Genomic DNA, 25,214 nt, shown 5'->3' on the forward strand with positions numbered 1-25,214 from the left:
GATATGATCTGTTATAACAGGGAGCAGTAAGTAATTTCTTGAAACTTTAATTGCTCCTCCGGACTTTCCCTTGCGACTCTTCAAATTAAAGTCACTCTTATAGTTGCCATATAAATTAACATCATGCATTGGCAATTCGGTGCAAGGTGGCATCACCAGTCCCGTGCGGCTCTGCTCGGGACAAAATGAGGGCTTAAATTCTTTGATCTGGTACACGTAAGGGTTATGTTAGGCGGCCGCGTATGACGTGGCTGCATATACATAACGGGTGCGGAGGTGGGAGTTTTACACACCATGCTCCTCCGGACTAATTGGTTGAAGTAAAAATGAGCAGACTACAGATAACAAATAATCTAAATAAACATATGCTAAAGTAGAGATCACGATAGATGGATGAGAAAATAAGAGGGAAAAAAATACTTATTACTTCGATTATTGTCGTTATCGTTTTCCCGGTCACAACTTTCATGACTGAGTATTGAAATCCATCTGAAAAAGGTACTCTAGAATTTATTCTGGATCAGCTGTCTCCAATCAACCAGATTTCAGCGATCTTATAGTAAGGTAAATAAATACATTGAAGAATAATATGTGATCATTCGGGTAATCTTCATCACAACATATGTGTTTTGCGTATTTCTATGTTTATTACATCATCAGGGATTCATCAATTGGAATTGAGAAATTCCCAGTTTATGAACCTATACAAAAGGCAATTGATGGTTTTAAAAAATGCTTTCCTAAGGGGTGCACTAAAAACTAATATAACTTGCCTAAAAATAAGTTCTATTCGGCGTTAATTGTACTTAAAAGAATACCTATATATCAGTGATAAGTTGTTACAAACAATTAAAAAATAACAAACTTAAATGGCACAATAAGTTAAATTTATTTTATTCAAGCTACATGTGATCAAGAATACAAAATCAAAGCAGATGGTGTTTGTACTGTAAATTATAGAATCATGCAAATCAAAATGAACGATTTACATGTTGCTGTTAATCCAGTTTCTGAATGCTGGTACTCTCGTCCAAACTCCTGGGGAATTGGCCCGAGCGCATCCTCTACCCCACGATGTGACTCCGATGAGAACGTTATTAACTGTGAGTGGGCCACCAGAATCTCCTTGGCAGGCATCTTGACCACCGACTGCCAAACGACCAGCGCAGATCATGTTACTGGTGACGGAGTTGAAACTGGCGTATGCGTTGATACATTGCTGTTGGTTGATAATTGGAATGGTGACCTTGTACAAATCTGTAGGCTGGGTGCCTCCTTCCTGTTGAGTTGAATTAAAAAAAAAACATTTTATTGACTCCCAAAATTGTACATATAAGTTATTCAGAATTAGTTTTCTCCTATTAAATATAAAAATAAGATTACGTTAACGTCTTAATCTACTTTAACTATACTATTTTTTATTCAGATGTTTAATTTTGCGACTATTTTATAGAATTATATATATATTAAATAATTATGTTTGAGCATTATTGTATGCATTATTGTAAGCAAGCAGTAGTCACTATAAAATATTATAGCTTGACAGAAGATTGTGGATATACTATATTTTATAAGCAATCAAGATCAGATTAATGATTAAATCAAATAAAGTCAAATAAATTTCAGACATCAAAATATGGAGTAGAAGTTTTCGAAGCTTTATCGATGACAGTATAAGAAATCAATGATAAGACTTTCAAGGTACATATGTGTGGCTAGATTTCAAAATCAGCCAAGTCCATAATAAATGAATAGGAGAAAAACAGTTTTTTGTTTTCTCAAATACACAGTCACAAGGGTGAAAGTTTATATTATTTCGAGTATAGAATATTTAAAATTAATAATGTCCACATTTTGATAATGCAGAAATGTTAGAAAGCAGTAGTTTTTCAGCAATTCACAAAAAAATTAAAAATACCTAAAGGTGGACTTGGCTGATTTTCAAATTTAGCGACACATATAATTTTCAGTAATAATATACCGAATCATTACAAATTTGATCAGAAAACCTCCACTTACTACCAATATTGTTGATTGTAAAAATCTCTCCCAACATTAATTTGGCAAAGCTTCTTTTTTTTAACCCATGTCCGCTCTGTAGTTAGATCATAATATGGACACTACGAAACGTCTCCAGTTCATGTCAGTATCCCGTAATAATATCTCTATATATTATATAAAAATCTCGTGTCACGATGTTTGTGGTCGCACTCCTCCGAAACGGCTTGACCGATTTTTATGATTTTTTTTAAATGTATATTTGTAGGTATTAGAATAGGTCAACAAGTATATTTCATACCGCTAGGTGATTAGGGTATCTCTATCCAGAAAAATTTTTCTTTTATTTTTTTGACAATTTTTTTTGTATTTTTTTTATTATTTGGCATCAAAAAATACCTATAATCCAAAATTTTCATTTTCCTACCCCAACCCTCCCATTTTTTAATCGCGATTTTATTATTTTTGTATGAACAAATTTAACCTACGTTCGTATTTCAAACAGAACGAATTATTTATGTTGTTGAATGAATGGCGCTACGTCCGAGAAGAATTTAAGAGAAGCGTCGCGTCATTTTGACATTTCATTCGGCATATCACAACGCAGTGCGTGCAAAATTTTGTACGATTTATTTTAATTTATCTATTTTTGTGTGCGTGTATTACAGTGCACAATGCCAGCAAGACGCAAGGGGGACCATTTGGGCCGTCGAACGAATAAAGCAACAAACATGCAAAATAGTAGAGTAGAAAGAACAGACGAACAAATCCAACAAGATAACAAAAATGTGCGTGTAAGCATGTCGCAATTGGGTGCATCTCAATCACAAGAGGCACGAGCTGAACGAAATCAATAACGACAATTGGAACGGAGCCAAGCGCGCCGGTTCGTAGTTAACACACGCAGAGCAAATGACTGACAACGCCAACAAGTACATCGAGCACTTACATCCGCTACGTTCCTTCGTCTTGCATTCGAGTACGAGCCAGATATTGAATATTCCGCTCATCCAAAAGTGCTGATTGGTGCTATGGACAAAGAATGTCCCCATTGTCATGCGCTCAAATTCAAACACGAGTCAGCCGGGATGTGTTGCGCATCAGGAAAAGTGCAACTACCAGAAATTGAGATACCACCAGAACCATTGAACGGCTTGCTCATCGGCACGGTTCCAGATTCAAACCTGTTCCTGAAGTCCATTCGCACATTCAATTCATGCTTCCAAATGGCTTCGTTCGGAGCAACAGAAATAGTTCACAATACTGCGGCAAATGGTCAACAATTCCATTCTACGTTCAAAATCAAAGGCCAAGTATACCACAAAGTAGGCTCATTGCTGCCAATGCCAAACGAACCACATACATTTTTACAAATCTAATTCATGGGCGGTGAGGACATCAACCGTGTGGATGATGCACGTTGCGGCTACAATAACGTCAATTCGCCTAATGCCAGGCGCATCGTCAGCAGACTGGACGCCCTATTGAATGAGCACAATGAATTATTGAAATTCTTCAAAGCGCACATGCACGAATTGCAAAGTGAAAATCACGCTATTGTTATCAATACTGATAAAACACCAGCTGAAGAGCACGTGCGTCGATTCAATGCGCCTGTTGTTGACGACATTGCAGGAATCATGGTTGATGACCAGACATCGACGCGAGAAATCGTGATTCGAAGAAGAAACAATAATCTGGAGTTCATCGCTGACACACACCGTTCATACGACGCTCTCCAATATCTGCTAATTTTCTGGAAGGGACAAGACAGACATTGCATAAACATTAAACAACGAGATCCTGTCATAGGTAATTCATTCATTATGCACATCATTACTCATTTTGGATTGATAAAATGAATGGTTGGTGTTTTTTTGTTTTTATCGGCGGTCATCGTCTACAGCGCTCCATTCCTCTTTCTGTCATAGATCCCATCCCCACACACTTACGATACATTCGTTATTTTTTATTTAACAACCAAAATATTCACTAGAAATAATGCATATGGCAGAATAACGTTTGCCGGGTCAGCTAGTATTATATATTATTTAGCGACCATCCAAAACAATGGGTTGACTTGAATAATAGTTCGGCCAGGTTAAAACTATATTAAGGCATACGTAGTACATGACTCAGTCAGTTCCAACGTTGGTTATTTACTTTCAAAATGACGAAAGGTTGCATGGTATGCTTTCTTATCTCCTTGTTACTTATAAAGTCATATGACTGCACACCCCTGTATCGACCATAGTCATGTATTATCTAAACTCAGTATTTTTACAATTTTTTTGTCATGTTTCATGACTCACCACAGTAAAGCAGTATAATCATAACGCAGATGTTGAATAGGATTCATATGTTTTTTATTGCAATTTTAACAGAAATGGTAAACTTACAGAAAGATATCCCCATCCAGTGATAAATGCTGCCGAACCATCTTGTATAAACGCTCCTTGGCTGGGAAGGGCGATGGTGGTGGCAGGTCCAAGGTTTATAGCAGTTGCCACGAAGATTAAACTGATGTCATTATCAAGGAGAGAGTTGAAGCTCGAGTGCTGCACGATTTTGTTGGCCTGAACCACTTGGCCGCCAGCGTTGTGGGCGGTAGATGCTGCACGAACTCTCCATTGAGCAGCACGGGTTCTGGAATTCCACAAAATAGATTATGAACTTATGAACAATGTGACATTTTTGGATAAAGCCAAACCCAGAAATGACGCCGAAGAAAAAGAAAACGAAATTAAACTATTTAATATTTGAATCTACTCTCCATTGGGAGGCGTAGGTTCTGAAAGTATATAAAATGTTGTTGTTGGCCTGAACCACTTGGCCGCCAGCGTTGTGGAAGGTAGATGCTGCACGGACTCTCCATTGGTAGGCGTAGGTTCTGAAAATGTATAATGCAAAAAGTTACATAAAAGGGCTAAAGAAAAAAACTAAGAGGACTAGGGCAACTGACGAAAAACAGTGGACGAGGCTAAGACTAGGGATTACAATTAATACTAGTATTTCAAAACCGGTATTCCAGAATGTATCAATGCCGAAATACCGGTTTCATAAAACAATAAACAACAGCAAATATATTGAGTGAATCCAACAGAGGTGAAAAAATAATAAAACTAATTTCATCATAATATATTTATATAAGTGATTGTCGCGATGAATTATTATAATATTATTTCTAAATAGAAAACATCCGTGACAATAATGTTCAATTATTCTATAATTATTATTGATGACTGACAAGCGTTGAATTTAAGAAGCTTTTCCTGCAGCCGGACTTATTTGCACTTGATGAACTTTTGAGGGCTTTAGTTAAAATTATCAATATATTCAAATTATTTTTAAAAAAATCACCAGTTCTACAATTATGATCAATACATATTTTTAAATGTGAACATAATAAATGCAGGTATGTAAATTTTTGCTATAAAATAATATTTTAAAAAAGATTTAAATAGCTATATTTATTGATAAGTACCTACTCCTGTTTTTTTAATGTTTAAGAAATACCGGTATTAAATAAGAAATAACGAAAAACTGGTATTGAAATTTTCATTCGGTATTGCAATCCCTAGCTAAGACTAGACTTGCGTTGTAGCACAGCTGATAAAATTATTAAACATTTTTTTAAATATTTGTCGCATAAGAATATAATCATTCCTGTATAGTAAATACCTCCTATGTGGTTTGGGTCATATTCTGAAATAATCTAAAATCCTGTTGTAAAAAATAAAAAATATTTATTTAGCACTTTTCATATTTTCATCATCATGTTTTCATAAATTATATTTATTATTTCTTAGAAAAATCGTAGGTTTTTCCATGTTTTTTTCTAGATGCACCATGTTTATCACGTTGAATCACCAGTGATTATTTCAATACTGACCTATTGCAGAGGACGCTCGCATAGAATTCAGTACAGCGCATGATTTTGGATGCTCTCACATAGTATTAATTTAATGTCGATTTTATTTGGTCTTTCCGCAAGTGATAAATACAGATGTGTTGTTTTGTCAAAATCACCACATAGGAAGTATTTAATTATTAAAGCGTTGGAGCGGACCCTTTTTTGAGTTGCTCGGCTCCGGCTCCGCTCCGGGATCCAAATACTTTCTCCAGCTCGGCTCCATGGTCTGCTCCACTCCGGGTTAAAAGTTTTAATATGCGTATACAAATGTTAAAAAAATAATTAAGTATCGTCGTATATTCTTGGGTTTCTACCGTGTCTCCTTCTTCCTTGACATTCTTAGAGCAACGTTTACATTCACATACCTACACTACATTTTCATCATAAAACATATCATCTCTCGATAATGGCCTCTGAAACGAGCCCAAAACGTCGAGTAAAGAAGGAAGAAGGAGACACGGTAGAAACCCAAGAATATACTACGATAAAAAACAACCGTGAAAGCCTCAAACATTATATAATAATTAAGTAGTTTTAAATTAATCGTCATTTTCATTCTCAGCAAATCGTCTCTCATTATTTGCCTCTTCAGTCAAAAAAGTGAGTTTATTTATCACTCAGCAGTGTTGCCATATTTCAAATAATTCCAGTGTTGCAAAGTGTCAAAATATATCTACTATTTTCATTAGATTTTAGGACGAAAATTACATATTACAAGAGGAAACTTTTTATGTTAAAATAATCAATGACTTACTGGTCGGTGCAGTGGGCAGCTGTGAGAATGACAGTTCGGGAGATAATGGATCCTCCGCAATTATGGAAGAAGCTACCAGATCCAGTCCTGTCCAGGAGTAGAGCTACTGTGTAAGGTGCCTCCGAGATATCAGCAGGGCTTCCTCCAACGATCCTCCCATCGCGCAGGGAGTCGGGAGGAAGGACAGCGCCTAAAAAAACAAGCCACGTTTTTAAATGATTCCCACTAGATTGCAATATCGGTATTTAAAAAACGGTAATCAATTATTTATCGATATCGAAATGCCGGTTTCAAAAATCCAATATACCGGTATTTTCGGTATTAAGAAAGCATACACATTTATGTTTATAGAAATTGAAATTACTTAATGTTATTTTGATATTATTTACCACTATATTGTATATTAAATTAAATGTATAAGTTTTATGCTTCCAAAACGCAAATATATTGACCGAAACTAACAAAGGTCAAATAATATTAAAACAAAATCACTCAAATATACTTAAAGAAAAATAATTGAGTCGTTCACAAGCATAGTAAACCAAGTCCATTCTAGTTATTTTTGAGTAGGTACCTATCTAATTTATCTACTCATCTATCTCTTTTTTTATGTAATACTGTTATATTTATTTACCTTTGTTTCTAAATGTCATGTTGTGAACGTCTTAAACTTATAATTTGTAATGTCCACAATATGTTAAAAAAAAAAATGAAATAAAAATAAATAAATGTTCAAAGATAATATTTGAGTATTTCTAATTCTACAGAGGGGTATGATTGCAATTCTGAAGTGTTATATTGAGTACATCTAAGTTATTACATAAGGGAAATCATACTCTTACAGAATAAGAAATACTCAAATATTTATGTTTGAACCTAGCTTACTTAAAAAGAACCAGAATGGTCTTGGTTCACTATGATTGTGAACCACTCAATTGTCGCGATAAATTAACATATTTCTAAAAGAAAACATTCGTGGCTAATATTTCCATTTATTTTTGATCCAACGTTGATAGTATATCCAAAAAACATTGAAATTCAGATAGATTTTTATGGATCCCGACATATTGTAAAAAATTAGCAGTTCTAAAATATTATGATCTATGCATATTTACAAAGGTCAATATAATAAATGAAGGTAGGTACTTTAGGTTGCGATAAAATAGTGTTTTAAATAGATTTTAATAGTCATATTTATTGACAGGTAGATACTTATTTTTTTCGATAACTACTATTTTTTGACGAATAAGAAATACCGAAACACCGGTATTGATATATTCATTCGGTATTTCAATCCCTAATTCCCATAATCTAATTACTATTTTTATTTATTTTTAAAATTCAGGTGGCAGAAACTAGAAGACAAATATAGTATATAATATTTTATTAACAACTCGGCACTCGCTAAAATACTAGAGAAAGAAATAAGTGTAGTAGTACAGACCAATATTTAAAAACAATATCACAATAATTATAATATATTATAAAAAATATTCTTCATCCATGTATATTTAAAGTCTATAATATGAAAAAAAGACGCAATATTTAAAGGTATCCAATGAAGATCATTTAAAATAAATTTAATAATGTTTGAATTGGTAAAAAATATTTTACTCACCATTGGTGAAGACCAGAAAACAAGCAATCACTGTAAGACGGAACATCTTGATGTAAGTAGTAATATCTAATTCTTTGTCACCGCTTATATAGACCGTATCTTACACACATATTGTTCTACGTACTTACATCTGAATATTTAATAATTTTAATCTAACTGACATCAACATGCGTATGTTTATTCAGTATATTTTTTTTATCAACATGATAAAAAAATATATTCACATTCGGGAAACCGGAAAGCATTAGGTTACATTAATATTATTTTTATATTTAATACGATAACTTAATAACTAAAATAATTAATTATTACAAGACAAAAAAACTTTTTTATATACAACGTTTTTAAATTCTGCTGAACTTGACTTGACTAGCTTAAACGATCAAAAAAAAATGTACTTGACATGTCATATTGATTTCTATAGTAACGCACATAATGTATATATAATTTAGTTGCTAGGAGCCCTGAACACCTAGCCAACAATAATGGTGTCGAAATAACTTTTCATACAAAACAGAATTAACTGAAAATGAATTTAATTCTACCCAAAGTTGACTAAAAGTATTGAAAAAATGCATTTTCATCGTGTTATGATATATTCTAAAAGTTTCAAATGTCTAGGTAGTCGGGAAGTTAGTTAAAATTCTTGGACAAACAAGAAAAAATTTGTACTGCACAAGAAAAAATCTGTACCGAACAAGCAAGGAGACGAGCTAATAAAAACGTGGTAAAATGAAATGCAAAATTCTGGATTAGCTGTCTCCAATCTATCAGCTTTCAACAGTCTCATAGTAAGATAAATAACTACATTGATGAATAGACTATAAACATTCAGGTAAACTTCATAATGGCAAATTTCCATCAAACATTGGACCTTTTGAATTGAATTGTGGACCTATAATAGGGTGAAGTAAGCAGTTGCTTGAAGCTTGAAGTCCAGACTACGTGGCAGACTACAGATGATAACCATTTTAAGGGTAGTGTATTGAATGGCTATAAATCTATCGCTGATGGTTTTGCTGAATATTTTAGGTCAGTTTATTCCACAATTCCACCAAAACTTCAAACTCAATCTGAATACTTTTTGTCTTCTTGGCCCATACTAAATATTGATCCTCTGGATGAATCAGATATGAAATATGCTTTCTCTAGACTATATCCGAAATCCTCAGTAGGTCCAGATGGCATTCCTCCATGGCGATTGAAAGGATGCAAAAAACTTTTAAGCGGTCCTTTGTTGTATATTTTCAATCTGTGTTCAAGTAAATCTACTCTCCCTGATTGTTGGAGCTTAACTCGTATAAGACCAGTGCATAAAAATGGCTCGGTATCTGAAATAACTAACTTTCGACCAGTGGCGGTTCTGTCTGCACCGGTAAAACTATTCGAGTCAATTTTACATAAATATATATATAAACATATTATGGATGGTCAGCTGACTGACGCTCAACATGGTTTTCGATCTACTCGATCAACAGTTACCAACCTCATGGAGTACACTGAATACATATCTCGTTCACTAGACAATCATTGTCAAGTTAATACAATCTATACGGATATGTCAAAGGCTTTCGATCGAGTTGATCACGATATTATTTTAACTAAACTGAGTGCAGTAGGCGGATCTATTAATTTTGTAAATTTTTTCAAATCTTATTTTTCGCATCGTTGTCAATATGTCGAGTACGCTGGGTGTTCATCTGAAGTCTTTCAAACTCTTAAAAAGGCGTTCGACAAGGATCAAATCTAGGACCAATTATGTTCCTCATATTTATCAATGATATAGTGAAAGCCATGGATGGAGTAGAATTTTTACTTTTTGCAGACGATTTGAAATTATATGCACCAATTTGCAATGAGTTTGACTGTTGCATATTGCAGCGAAATCTCTGTTCACTTGAAAGTTGGTCATTAAAGAATAAATTAGAATTTAATATTGACAAATGTTTTTGTATTACTTTTTGTAGGTCGAGAACCCCGATTAAATATAATTATATTATATCAAAAAGTTCATTAAAGCGTCAATCTGAGGAGAAAGATCTTGGGATAATTTGTGATTCTTCATTATCTTTTCACTCGCATATAACTTCTATGGCTCTACGTGCGAGTAAGCTTCTAAGATTCATCATGCGACAATCCAAACCATTCAATAATCCAAATGTATTACGTACACTCTACGTCTCATTAGTGCGTTGCATTCTTGAATATTGGTCGATTATCTGGTGTCTTAATGAGGTTTCCTATATACTTATTTTAGAACGCGTCCAAAAGATATTTCTTCGATGTCTTTATTTTAAGACATTTAACTATTTTCCTTTCAATAATTCGTCAAATGATTATTTTCCGACTGCCTTTCTACAAGGCATGCTTACTTTTCACTCTCTTGAATCTCGCCGGTCTCTTCTTCTCTTGAAACACTTTTGCTTGTTAGCGCGAAGGATGGTTTCCAATCCTGGTGTCCTAATAAATTTGAATTTACATGCGCCTGCCAATTACCTACGGGGTCGCAGCCATGATTTATTCTGGATTGGAACCGTTTCTTTGTGTCAAGCCTATCAGGCACCATTAGCGAGGGGCGCAAGATTGGTGAATGCGCTCCCTAAAGACATAGACATTTTTAGTGATGTACTTTGCACTTTGTTTTTGAAACTTTATTTTTCTGTGTAAAATTGTAAGTTTTGAGTTTTAAAAATTTTATTTTTCTGTTTTAAATTGTACTTAAGTATGTTTAGATTTAATTTGTTTTTCTGTTATTATTATTATTATATTCTATATTGTAATATTTGTTATAATGTAAAGCTCATGTTGTGTACGTCTTGAATTTAGATTTGTTATGTCCACAATGTTTTGTATTCTTAAATAAATAAATAAATAACTAGCAATATAAATAAACATCTGCAAAGTAATGATGATGATGAATGGAAAAATAAGAGGAAAAATAATTGCTTAAAATTTTGTAATTTTCTTTTTCCTTATCACAACCCTCGTGACTCTGAGCATTAAAATCATTCTGAAATAATTACAAGATAAAAAGAACTTATTATATACCGCATTTTCAATTTTCTGTTAAATCATATAAACTTGACAATTCTACGTATTAATAATAACTTTTTATTGTACTTGATAGAAATACTGAATAAATATTATATAATACAGAAATGTCATTTTGACATGTTATATTGATTTCCATAGTAACGCACGTATATATTAATAATTTAGTTGCAAGTACCCCAGACCCCTTGCTACCAATAATGGTGTCGAAATAACTTTTTATACAAAACAGAATTAACTGAAAATGCATTCGATTCCACTTAAAGATGGCTAAAAGTATTAAAAAATGCATTGGCATCGTGTTCTGATATATTCTAAAAGTTTCAAATGTCTAGCTAGTCGGGAAGTTAGTTGAAATTCGATTGCAAGATTTGTACTGTACAAAGAACCACCGGACAAAATAAGAATACGAGCTAAGAAAACCGTTGTAGTAAAATAGTAATGAAAAAAGTGTATTCTTACAATTGAAATTATTACAAGATAAAGAGAACTTTTTATATACTTACCACGTTTTTAAATTTTCTGTTGAATCATATAAACTTGACAATTCTATATATTAATAAATACTTTGTTTTGTACTTGATAGAAATACTGAATAAATAATATAGAATACTGAAAAGTAATTTTGACATTAATTCATATTGATTTCCATAGTAACGCACGTATATATTAATAATTTAGTTGCTAGGACCCACTTAGCAATCAATAATAGTGAGTAGTGAATATTACTTTTAACGATTTTTTTCCGTGGCGTACAAAACAGAATTAATTGAAAATGAATTCAATTCTGCTTAAAGATGGCCAAATGTATTAAAAGAATGCATTGTCGACGTGTTCTGATGTATTCTAAAAGTTTCAAATGTCTAGCTAGTCGGGAAGTTGGTTAAAAACCTTGGACAAACAAGAAAAAAAATGTACTGCACAATAAAAAATCTGTACCGGACAAAAAAGAATACGAGCTAATAAAAACGTGATAAAATACCCAATCAATAGTTTTCCAGCACGAATGTAGAAAACTGACTTTTATTTTCTATTTAGTACACCATGAATGATTATTTGAAACATCATAATAGTTGCCAAAATGTTTTCATCATGTGTTGCGGCAGACTATAAATCTTTTTTCAACTAATTTACAACCTTAATTGATAACAGTATAATATGGAAGAGATATGAAATTCAACCCAGTTTCTTTGATAAATGTCTTATGGTACTAAAGTACCTTATAATAGATAGATAGAGTAGATCTGTTTTATCATTCATAAAAATTACGGTAGTATTAGAGTTATCTTGTTATATGGAATGTTACATTCTAAAATCTTTCATTGAATAAAAGAGGTAGCTTATTATATTATTAGCAAGTGCAAATACATAAATAATTGATGCAATCCGTGACGTCGGATAGAAATTAATGCATTTAATTGATACCTAGCTTAATTTAATATACATATAAAATCGTCGTAATTAAGTAGGATGTCCGTAGCTTAATTGGAAAAGCACACTAGCGCAAATCCAGCGGTTACAGGTTCAAGGCCCTTGATTTGAGTTTCCCCATATCCACCCGGTATTGGACCAAAACTCATCTTTGCCATACAGCGGATATAATCGATTTAGAAGTGCCCATGATGAATTAATAAAAAATCAAATTTTATTGGCGTGTTATTATGATTATATTAATTTCGGTCTCAAGGGTATTTTATCGATACAGGTACCGTCAGCAATAATAATATGTATGCGAATGAATAATATTAATGCAGAATGTACCTACCTTGGAAGAAAAAAAAACTCAAAACCTGTGTTTGAAAAATTTATGCAAACCGCTATTTCGACCATCTTTTCTTAAACAGATGACTGTACAACTATTTCCGTTAACAATAATAATTTATTACAAATCAAAAGTAGAACAAAGCCTATTCAATGGTTTAACTGAAACGTAATATTGGCTTTTGTGATGAAACATAATAATTATTATTGTCTTCAATTATATTATAAACCGCTAATAAATAAATTGACATGGGATATACGAAATATATTAATTATCCTAAACTGTAAAAATTTGTATTTTTGTGTATGAAAAGTGTCTAAATATTGTAAATTTACAGCATAGCATTGTTTGAATTATTTACCAAGTCAACATTCACAAAATTTATTTATTTATTGATATATAATTAATTTACGTAACAGCGGCGTCACACGCTAATTCGTCACACGCCAAAAATACACTCTTACCTGATTACCCAAACGCGCTTAAAAAAGTATAACTTCAAAAATCTTTTATAGACTCCCAAAATTGTGTACGATTCATTTCAATTATTGTCATATAAGTTATTTTGTTAATATTTTAGTTATTAAATTGCCGTATTAAGGGCGGACGTGCTCAGCGTGGGTCAAAATGGAGCTTTTGTTCTATTTTCAAAGCATGATCCTGGACATACCTTAAACGTTGTAGATAATCTATTTATATAATTTTGAAGCATTATTATCTTTTATATTTATTTTAAACATTTGATGACAGCATAAAGTATTTTTATTACATAAAATAGTATTCTTTTAAATCTCTCGCTCTGATGTTTTATAATATATAGTCATAATATAGTCATATTTCAGTACATAAATGTGCAGTGGTGTTACGATTTTTTACATGCATTTTAAACGCATTTATAAAACCATCAGTATAATTTATATCGACATTATTATAGTGAAATATTTACGATAAAAAATTATATTGATTATCTCTGTGATCCCAAATTTGACAAGAATTAGGCATTTTATTATTCAAAAAATGGGCTAGATTAACACATTTGAAGATAATTCTAAAGATACTCATTATAAGCTATGTCTTTGACCATTCAAGTGTGATAAACATCCTACGAATTTTATAATAATTATTGACCTAAGAATAAGGTAGTGTTTTTTTTAAATACGCCATTTCTTTTGGCATTCCCCAGTGGTTAAGCTACAACATACGGCCGTAGCCATAAATTGACAAACTATAATTGAAGTAGGGACTAAAATGATGTTAACGCGCGTGTTTGAACATGTACCGTTTAAAAAAAATCGGTTAGGTATGTCCCGCCTTAAATGTAAAAATAAGATTACTTTAATTAATCTACTGTAACTATAATATTTTTTATTCAGATGTTTAATTTTGTGACTTACTGTGTTTATAAAATTTTCTAAAGATATGCTGGAGCATTTGTGTTCAGGCCTTGGATCATCATTAAATTTAAGCAAGCATCATTATTAACCATACAATATAGCTTGAAAGAAGAATCTGAATATTTTATATCTGGTTAGCAATCAAGCTCAGATAATTGAAATATTGCTGGAGTAATAATTATTACATATCAAATAAATTGCAAACGTCAAAATAAGGACTAGAAGATTTCAAAGCTTAATCAATGACAGTACAAGAAATCAATGATTAGACTTTCAGAAGACGACATATAATTTTCAGTAATAATATACCGAATAAATCTATATTCGATCAGGATAGCTCAACTTAATACCAATATAGTTGATTGTAAAAATCGCTCCCAATATCTGACAAAGTTTCTTCTTCTTTTAAGCCTATGTCCACTCTGTAGTTAGAGCATAATATGGCCATTGCAAAGCGTCTCCAGGTCATGCCGGTATCCTGTAGTTTTGGCATGTATCATAAGCGGGCCTACAGGCTAGGATCTTTGACGGCCCCCCCTACCTATCGCTAAATATACTGGCTGTGTGACGTTCTGCAGTAGCGTTTTCCAAATGGTGTACGCGGTAAAATTATTGTGTACCTATATTTAGTGTTTTTTTGTTGTATATTTTAATCCATCCATTTGAATTATGGAGTTGTCGAGTATCGATATACAATTAAAAATTGTATTTTACAACCACATAATTTAAAAATAATAACAGTAATGAAGTAAAATAGCGCCGCAGGCGACTTTCTGTACTATCAGAGAGAATTTTTGATGCGTGTATCTGGTTGACTAGACATGCCGGGCCCTTCATAAGCCCGGGCCCCTAGGCTAGACCCCTGTCAGCCCCTCCTTTGTGGGGGCCATGCTTCCAGGACACCAAAATTTGGTTGGCTTGAAGAATAGCCCGGCCAAATTGAAACTCCGTTGGCTTTCGTAGCACATGACCTATCCATTTACAACGTTGGTTATTTACTTTCAAAATGATAAGAGGCTGAATGGTCTGCATCTTTATTTTCTTGTTACTTATAAAGTATCAAGACAGTTATCGGTAACTACCCGGTATCCATAAAGTCATCTGTTTTTTAAGCTCAGTATTTTCACTGAGTCATTGTCATGTGCCATGACCCACTTAACTAAAACAGCGCTATAATAATACAAACGTTAAACAAAATATAGTTGGTTTTTATTTCACTTTGAACTAAAAAGAACGTAAACATACATAAAGATAATATCCCAAATCGGTGACAATTGCTGCCGAGCTATCTTGTACAAACTGCCCTTGGTTTAGGAGGGTAATGACAGCAGCACTATTTCCAAGCTTCATAGCAGTTACCACAAACCGTAAACTGATATCAAAATCAATGCGAGAGTTGAAGCTTGAGTGCTGTACGATTCTGCTGGCCTTAATCACTTGACCATCAGCGTGTAGGTTGTAGATCCTGCAAGGACTCTCCATTGGGCAACGCTAGATCTGGAAGTGAACAATGCTAAATATTACATATAACGGCTAGAGAAAATACAAGAGGACTGGGGCAATTGATGAAAATCAGTGGACAAGATTAGTACTTGTAGCACCGCTGAAGAAGAAAATAAACACTGTTTTCTTTTGAGTGTTGATCAAATTAATACAACATTTTTTTTTATATATTTGACGCACTAGAACAGTTTTTTTTCAAAGTGGGCGTTGGAGGCTTTCAAGCGGGCAGTAGAAGGCTCAAAGAAAATTGGGGGGCGCTAAGGAAATCTAGTGGGGAGATGGCAGACAAATTCTATCAATAAAAATCCTACGGAATCCAGGCTAACCCTGGGTATGATCGGTTGTTCAACAATTTCTGAACAAACTCGTCGAAATTCATCAGATTCATCCTTCACAATAGGTAATTTTTAAATTCAAAGCCTTCTTTTAATGTTAATAAAAATACTTCTAAATATGATTAAGTATGAGTTTTATTTTCTCTCATTAAAACATTCTTTGATCTCAGAAATAGGATAGGTATGGGTCGTGCTATATGTATCCTATTCATATAATTCTTTTTCTTATTGTGCCATCCCTTAGCGGAGGTCGGCTACCATCAGGGCGATCTTGTCTATGGTTAAAGAAAAAAGATGGCTAAAAGTATTAAAAAAATGCATTGCCATCGTGTTCTGATATATTCTAAAAGTTTCAAATGTCTAGCTAGTCGGGAAGTTAGTTAAAAGTCGATTGCAAGATTTGTACCGGACAAAGTACCACCGGACAAATAAGAATACGAGCTACGAAAAACGTTGTAATGATTACTTCGATAATTGTTATTATCTTTTTCCTCGACTCAACCTACGTGACTGAATATTGAGAACATTCTGAAATAGGGGTGCCGAACGAAATCCCGAAAAATACAAATAGTAATAATTCTCAACAACTACCTACTTACTCGAAAGCAAAAATCACTACTTTTTTATAAAAGTCAATGCAATAAAAAATATATACATATATATTTTGAAAAAAAAATGTATATCCCGAAAGCGTCGGGATTATGTTTACCAATCCCGGGATTCATAGGTATCGAAAATACTTCGGGATCCCGGGATCCCTAATTATAACCAAACATTGGTAGACGGAAATCCAAAACTAATAACAGAATTATCGCTATGAATTATCATAATATTATTTCGAAATAGAAAACATCCATGACAAAAATGTTCAATAATTATTCTATTACTCATAGATGACTGTACAAGCGTTGAATTTAAGAAGCTTTTCCTGCAGCTAGGACTTATTTGCACTTGATGAATTTTTGAGGGCTTTAGTTAAAATTATCAATATATTCAAATTATTCGTAAAAAATCAGTAGTTCTACAATTATTATGGTCAACACATATTTTTAAATGTCAACATAATAAATGTTGGTATGTAGGTTTTTGCTATAAAATAATATTTTAAAAAGATTTTAATAACTATATTTATTGATAAGCACATTCTTCTGTTTTTTTAATGTTTAAGAAATACCGGTATTCAATAAGAAATACCAAAAAACCGGTATTGACATTTTCATTCGGTATTGCAATCCCTATCGTTAATGAACCACCTTCGTGGAATTGCACACAGTATTTCCTTTTAAAATAAGTGTGGACATTAATGTGTGTATTATTATTAATATTGGTATTTTTAATAAATCATTAATAATATGACATCTATGACTGAAGTTATATTGTGATTCTTTTAATCCGAAGAATTTTAAGTTTTTCAGAGGAACACCGGGTCATAATAATATGAAGGATCGATATCGCTATTATCATCGTAATCTTCTTGAATTATATCATTAACGCTCTGCGAATCACGAAAATAATGTTGAAATAAAACAAATAATGTTTAACATTTCGCGAGGAAAGTTTGTCTTCATCACTGACATTTAATTACATTGTTACTAACCATGTTGTCATCCAATTCATTGATCAAATTTGAATCGATATTGACTTAATTATTAGCGTAATCTTCAAATACGTCCGCAATGCTCTGAAAAACACTTAAAAAAATATAGAATCATTAATAGTTTTGAATGTTCTAGGTTACGCATGTGAAAAAATAATAACTTCATATTTACTTTAAACTCACTCACCTTAATTTTCTTCTGTTTATCCTGAGATTGTGAATAAATAATAGTTTTACGAGTATTCGGCGATAATATTCGTCTAGACCAGGGATGGCGAGCCTATGGCACACGTACCACTAATGGCACGTGAGATGATTTTGCACGGCATGCGAATGTTTCATTCCTAAGAGAAAAAAATTACTATTTTATATATACCTATTTCAAAAAAAAAAAAAAAAATTATAAATAAATATATAAGCTGTACTTAGTACTTACCTACTTATATAATATTTAAAAATAATGAAAGCATAGGCATGCGTATTTTCTTCGTTTTCTTTATAATATGTTTACCAATCAATGCGCAATCGGAAACGACAAAATTCATGCATAAATGACCGATCGCATTGTATTAAAAATTCCAGGCAAATCCTTTTCAAGAATAATCATTACGTTTAATGTACATATACAATAGCATAGGTCGATCCTTAGGTTCGACGAATTAAAAATAAAAAAATTCAATCAACAAACCTTATGAAACTAATTATCGGCAGTAATTTAAATTTAATAACTGCTTGTTATTTTGCCTCAAACATAATCTCTAAAAATGGAAAACACTTCAGTGATTGAGAATAAAATATGAAAAAAGAGTGGTTTAAATGCTTTCACGATCTCTTTGACTAATTTGAAAACAAGGAAAAAATATCAAAGAGGCAAAGAGATGCGCCTTCGGCAAAAAATACGGTAAAAGATAGAATATCAAGAACTCAATTATGATTTTAAACTTTTTAAATAGAATTCTTAAAAACTACTTTTTTTAAAAACTTTTTTTCGTCATGAAAAACTGTTTGGAACGTCAGACAGTCGAAAAATATGATTTGGGAAATTTTGGCACGCGTACGTAAAAAGGTTCGCCATCCCTGGTCGAGATTCTTTCATTGTTTATTGTAAGCACATTTAGTCCCGCGGTGTAAGATGAGTACATAGAGCTTGTGACTCGAAATATTTATCTCATTTTGAGCACAACCACCTTTTAAAATAAACAATTATACTTGTTTTTTGCAAAATAGTAAAAACTTTATAAATACTAAAAGAAGTAGTTACATACTGATAACCGAAAACTGTTGTTGTCATGCCACAAAAATACTTGTTATTTCTTACCCACACACCAAAGCGATAACATATCTTGCGATTAATTTTGCCTATTATCGACTTACCTACTAATTTACTGATTCAACGTTTTTTGCCAACCTCTGTTCGAGTAAGTGCGTCATTTTATGAAATTTGTCTTCAAAATTGTTGCTAAATTTTTTTCAAAATAAGCGACAATTCGCAGACTTAATATACTATAGGTTCCGTGTTTGCATAGATAAGCGTATTAATGTCTTCTCTAAATTAAATTTTGATATATTTTGAATGGTGTGTGTGCTTGTGTTCTAGTCCTTTGGATCATCGGAGATCTCCGCTAAGCGAGCGACCGAGCAGCTAAACCCACAGATATTTATAAAGATACCTCTTTTTTTATATATATGTACCTATTATAATAAATATTTTACCCATTCTTATATCTCTTATAGCAATTAGCAATTTTTTAAACCTAAATTTCTCTAAATTTTATTTTTCTAAATTAAATTTTATTTCTGTCTTGAAATGGCTGATACAAAGGCTTCAGCCATTATAACGATCACAGGGATTTTGAAGGTTGGTGGCCCTAGCGGGCCAATACTTTTCAAGATATTAAATATTCTATTGACCATCTTTACTGTAAAATACTCAAATATATCTAAAATGCGAAAAACACTATTATGTATCGTTTTCGGGAGGCAGCCATTTAAAAAAACCACAAATTTATAAATTACTAAGGTTAAATTATATAAATGCATCAGTAGCCTGTATAGTATGCTGAGTACCTCCGTTACACGAAAGTACATAAAAACATGTATATGTCTAAGAGCGATTGTTTCTCCTAAAGCCGGGCAGCTCTCGAAAAAATTGGAACGTTCGCAGTTAATATGTATATAGGTACCGTCAAATTTTGGCTATTACCGCGGCAACCGTTGGTGCAAAGACAGGGCGTTTGGCTGCTAACCGAAAGGTCGGTGATTCGAACCCATCTGAGAGCGTTATTTTTTTATGTGAAATTATGCCATAAATAAACCATACACAATTTTAGATAATTTATAGACAGAAGAATATTTTTTATCGTCAATTTTTGTTTAGTCTAAGCAGGTCTTGATGAATTATATCACTAACATATTAATAATAAAATGTCAAAATGTTATTTTGTATATTACAAAAGCGGTCACCCATCCAAATATTATCCGCCGCCCGCAATGTCCCTTAACTTAAGTGATCGGACGACAATCGTCAGCCACTCGGCTGGTAACATTTTGCGTTATATTTGAAATTTGTGCATAGAATTTTATTTTAATAGTCACGGCGAGCGGTAAAACATATATATGTTAAAAAACCAATCGGTTGGCACAAAAACTGATTCCGGATAACGGTGAAACCATAAAAGATAATAGCGCGGTTTAGGATGAAATGCCAACTCCAAGCGATATGGAGAATGATCCTTCAAACAAACTCCTACAATCACTGTCTTCGATAGAGATAAAGATAAGGAAACAACCACTGCGAATGGGGGAAATCTATTTCCCCGACCTATTTAAAGCCCCGTCGCCCCAAAAGCCCATCTACGTAGGCCAGTACTCTCAGGTTGTCTACTTAAGCCCACCGTCGGAGCTTTTTTAATCCACGAGAAAATTACCCCCATTGTAGTTCACTCCAAAAAAGATTACGCTAACTTAATAAAATACCTAGTATTAGCTGGAATCAGTAATAGGCACTATGAATGATCTTAAAAAAGGTATATGTTTAAATTTCAAAGACATATCGGACTATCGTAAGGCAGTAAGTTTTCTTGGCCATAGGGGAAAGTGGTCGAGGAAAAAACAATCAAAGTCATTGTCAGAGGGATTCCAGAGATTCCTGATGACTAAATACGAGATGAACTCCTCATATCCGGATTTCCAATAAAAGGAGTCCAGATGATGAGGATAGGTGCCGCCAGTTGTAAAGCATTGTCTTCGCAGTCAAGTTCTAGCAGCTGCTCTGCCACTTTCCTCCTAAATGTGTTCACTGCGGTAAAGAATATCTCACCGCAGAATGCAAAAAGTTCCGAGACATGGTACCAGCTCATTGTGATAGCTGCGGGGGTCTACATCCATTGAATTATAAAGTTTGTCTGAAAAACTCTCATCATGCTAGAAATCTTTATAAAAAGTCATAGCCACTGCTGTCTTGGAATAGGCAGGTAACCGCCAATCTCAGACCACTAATGGAGCGGCCCCTTCCCAGGCCATAATTACTCAATCCGCTCATTCACTCCACAAATAAGGCAACCTCTTTTAATTGATCTCAAAGTGAAGCCCTCGACGCACTCTTTGAGTAACTCAGATATAGCGCTGCCAAAAACAATCAAATAATCCATAAAGCAACAACATGCGTTTCAGCAATTAAATCAAATCATAATAACTTAAAGTGAACAATATTCATCTTAACTCTCACAACCCTTTTATGGTTATTAACACCTCACAGCCAACATCTCTGCAGCAACCCATGATATTATAAAGAAATGCAAATGTATTAAATAAATATGCATCGATTATAATTGTATCGAATTGTTCCAAATGTATATAAATATTTTTTTATTTACATTAATGATAGCAAATAATGCCATTGTTAGTAAAAGATTCAGCTGTTGTTGTTAATCCAGTTTCTGAATGCTGGTACTCTCGTCCAGACTCCTGGGGATTGAGCCTGGCCGCAACCTCTACCCCATGAAGTAATTCCAATAAGGACTCCGTTTACTGTGAGTGGGCCACCAGAATCTCCTTGACAAGCATCTTGACCTCCGACTCCCAGGCGACCTGCACAGATCATGTTACTCGTGACGGGGTTGTATCCAGCGTATGCGTTGATACACAGCTGTTGGTTGATAGTCGGGATAGTGACCTTATACAATGTAGTTGGCTGGCTGCCTGGGATTTCCTATTAAGTTTATAGAAAATATTTTTTAAACACCTAGAGGTAAGACAGAAAACTTAATGAAAAACAATTGGAGAAGAATCAGTGATCCACCAATCAACAAGATGGTGCAATGCTATAAATCTATAATTATTAATAATCTATTTGATCTACATAGTTTGAGTAATAATTAATTGCTGTCCATATTAACACCCACGGTGGTCGCGCGGCATAAGTGTTGGACTATCACGCTGAGGGTCTCAGGTTCGAATCCTGGGTCTGGCAAGTACACATATTGTTTTTCAGTTTGTGTGTGAGTCAGGGTATGGACCTAATAGGTTGAGCAAGTGGCTGACATCCATTTCTCGTAAAAAACAAAATCTTTCAATACAAAACCTCTACTCTGTGGAGGCCCATATGATCCTATTAAGATCGGACATGGTCAAAAAAAAAAAAAATCTTTACAAAATATCTTTAAGTTTCAATATAGTATTAAAACATGAAAGCAATCTTTTCAACAATCATACACATTACATTATGATAGGTCAATGATTCCCAACCGGTGTTCCGCGGAACTCAAAAGTCGGATAAAAGTACACTAAAATGCAGTAAACTTACAGAGAGATATCCCCATCCGGTGATGATCGCTGGAGCGCCATCTGGTACGGCGACTCCTTGGGCGGGAAGAGGGATGATACCAACACCAGGTCCAAGAGTTAAAGCAGTCACCATGAACAATAAACTGATGTCGAAATCAAAGCGAGAGTTGAAGCCTGTATGCTGCACGATTCTGTTGGCCTGAACAACTTGGCCACCAGCGTTGTGCAGGGTAGATCCTGCACGAACTCTCCATTGAGCAGCACGGGTTCTGTAATTCCCCCACAAATAGATTATGAAATTAAGTAATTGTATAATTTTTCATAAATGACATGGTGCGTCTAAAAAAAAATAATGGAGGAGTCAAAGCTATAATAGAGTTGTCAATCGACAATCAACACCGTCGAAGAAGAAGAAAAAGTTAGTAAATAATAATTTTAAATATTCAAACAATTACTTTGTTACGATGGCAAAATATGATATGTCCGTTTTTTGGCTAATTGAGTTATGTATACATTCAGACCCGTATCAATTATATCTACAAGATATCAAAATAGGGTATTAATATAGGTCTTATAAGTTTAAAATTGCTCTCCTTAACAATTTAGAAAAACGGACATATTATCATGTTTTGCCATCTTACACTAGATTTATACCACAATTTTAATGTGATATTTCAGGCAACTAAAGTATGGATTAATATTACTATAGATATAGTGCGGCAACTTAGCATAGAAATGAGGACACATACCATCTCGGGGGATAGCTTTCAATTTTTGATAACAATCACATCCTCTGGTAACCATCTTGCAATACAACTATATAATCAATATCATTGCATTTTAATCACACATTACAATCTCATTGTGTAAATGTGTATACATTTTTGTGGTTAGTACCGTACCTAAATAAGATTTCATATATAAAAACGTATTTCAAGTTATACACATTTATATTTATTATAAAAATCGATGTTTTTTAAAATAAATATAAAAAATATTAAAACTATGAATTAATCAAAAATCTAAGCGCTGAAAATTTTAAAACTTAATAAACTAAATTTTAAAATTAAATATAATCATAAAAATAATGTAATAACAACGTAACCTATGAACCAAATATATGACAAATTCACATTTTTTTACAATTGTAATAAGCGTTGCATAAGCGGCATAAGCAAGCGGCATAAGCGTTGGACTATAAAGCCGTGGGTCCCAGGTTCGAATCCTGGGTCTGGCAAGTACACATATTGTTTTTCAATTTGTGTGTGTCAGGGTAAGGACCTAATAGGTTGAGCAAGTGGCTGACATCCATTTCTCGTAAAAAACAAAATCTGTCAATACAAACCTCCACTCTGTGGAGGCCCATATGATCCTATCAGGATCGGACATGGTCGCAAAAAAAAAAAAAGTTTATCTTTGACTTAAAAAAAATCTTTTTAATGTTTTCAGATACGTTTTATTTATTAATTAATAGAGTTGAAATTGTAAATTATAAAAAAAATCTCAAATTGCAAGCTTCGTATTTTTCCTTGAGAACAAGGTATTTTGAGTTGTTTCCGTAAGGTATCGATATACTCTCAGGCTTACCCAGTTCCATACAAAATTGCATTTAGGTTTTTAATAACGAAAGTAAAAAAGGGTCCAACTGAAAAAGATTTAAAATATTCGGCCATTATATATTAAAACGTTGTCATATTGAAAAAAAAACAATGGCTCACCCATCGGTGCAATGAGCAGCCGTGAGAATGACAGTACGATTAATGATAGATCCTCCGCAGACATGGGTGAAGGTACCATTTCCAGTCCTATCCATGAGTAGAGCTACTTGGTAAGGAGCCTCAGTGATGTTGGCCAGAGATCCACCAATAATAGTCGGATTGACCACAATTCCAGATAGAAGACCCTGCCCTAAAAATAAATTTTCATTTGAGAGTGAATAATAAATATATCTTAATGTACAGTAACACAATATTGGGTATCTTGTCGGTAGTTGGTGCTTGTAGTTATTTAAATTCCTTGCATTGTTTTTCTCACCATTGACGAAGACCAGAAAACTAGCAAACACTGTAAGACGGAACATCTCGTGATGTGATGATATTCGATTCCTTACCATCGTTTATATAGGTCGTATTTTACATATTAAAATACTTAATAAAAATCATATTATCCTCGTACGTATACTGTGCATCTAATATAAATAATTCTACCACTTGTGATGTTAGCTTATCTGTTATTTATTGTAACATTGCATATATAAAAATGTTTGTTAAGACTATTCAGTTTTTTGACTCCTTTTATTATATTATATTGCGTTACGTTAACTCTGAGAAAAGGTATCGTTTATCGTGATTTCATATTAATTTATATTACCTTTCTATTTTTTTCTTCTATGATATTAATTCTTGGTTGGAATACATTACATTAATTAAAATAAAACATAGTAATATGTAGTACTTGTCCCACTTATTATGATATGTGGTTATCAATGAATCCGTGTCATCCAG

The 25,214-nt window shown here is 33.3% G+C and overlaps 1 protein-coding gene across 1 annotated transcript; it reads right to left on the bottom strand.

Moving 5' to 3' along the window:
• Positions 1–871: 871 nt before the first annotated feature.
• Positions 872–24,823, bottom strand: LOC147078915 (transmembrane protease serine 9-like). Its single transcript, XM_085955448.1, has 9 exons — positions 24,745–24,823; positions 24,429–24,618; positions 22,730–22,979; positions 21,844–22,135; positions 21,089–21,223; positions 8,284–8,382; positions 6,666–6,855; positions 4,398–4,644; positions 872–1,279 (listed from the first exon to the last, which is right to left on the bottom strand). The coding sequence occupies exons 1-9, from the start codon at positions 24,821–24,823 to the stop codon at positions 986–988; spliced, it is 1,776 nt and encodes a 591-aa protein (XP_085811574.1). The 3' UTR covers positions 872–985.
• Positions 24,824–25,214: the final 391 nt, after the last annotated feature.

Source organism: Rhyacophila brunnea, unplaced genomic scaffold, assembly GCF_057557595.1.
Source record: "Rhyacophila brunnea isolate RB1 unplaced genomic scaffold, BYU_Rbru_1.0 scaffold_10, whole genome shotgun sequence".
Taxonomy (NCBI): Eukaryota; Metazoa; Arthropoda; class Insecta; order Trichoptera; family Rhyacophilidae; genus Rhyacophila; species Rhyacophila brunnea.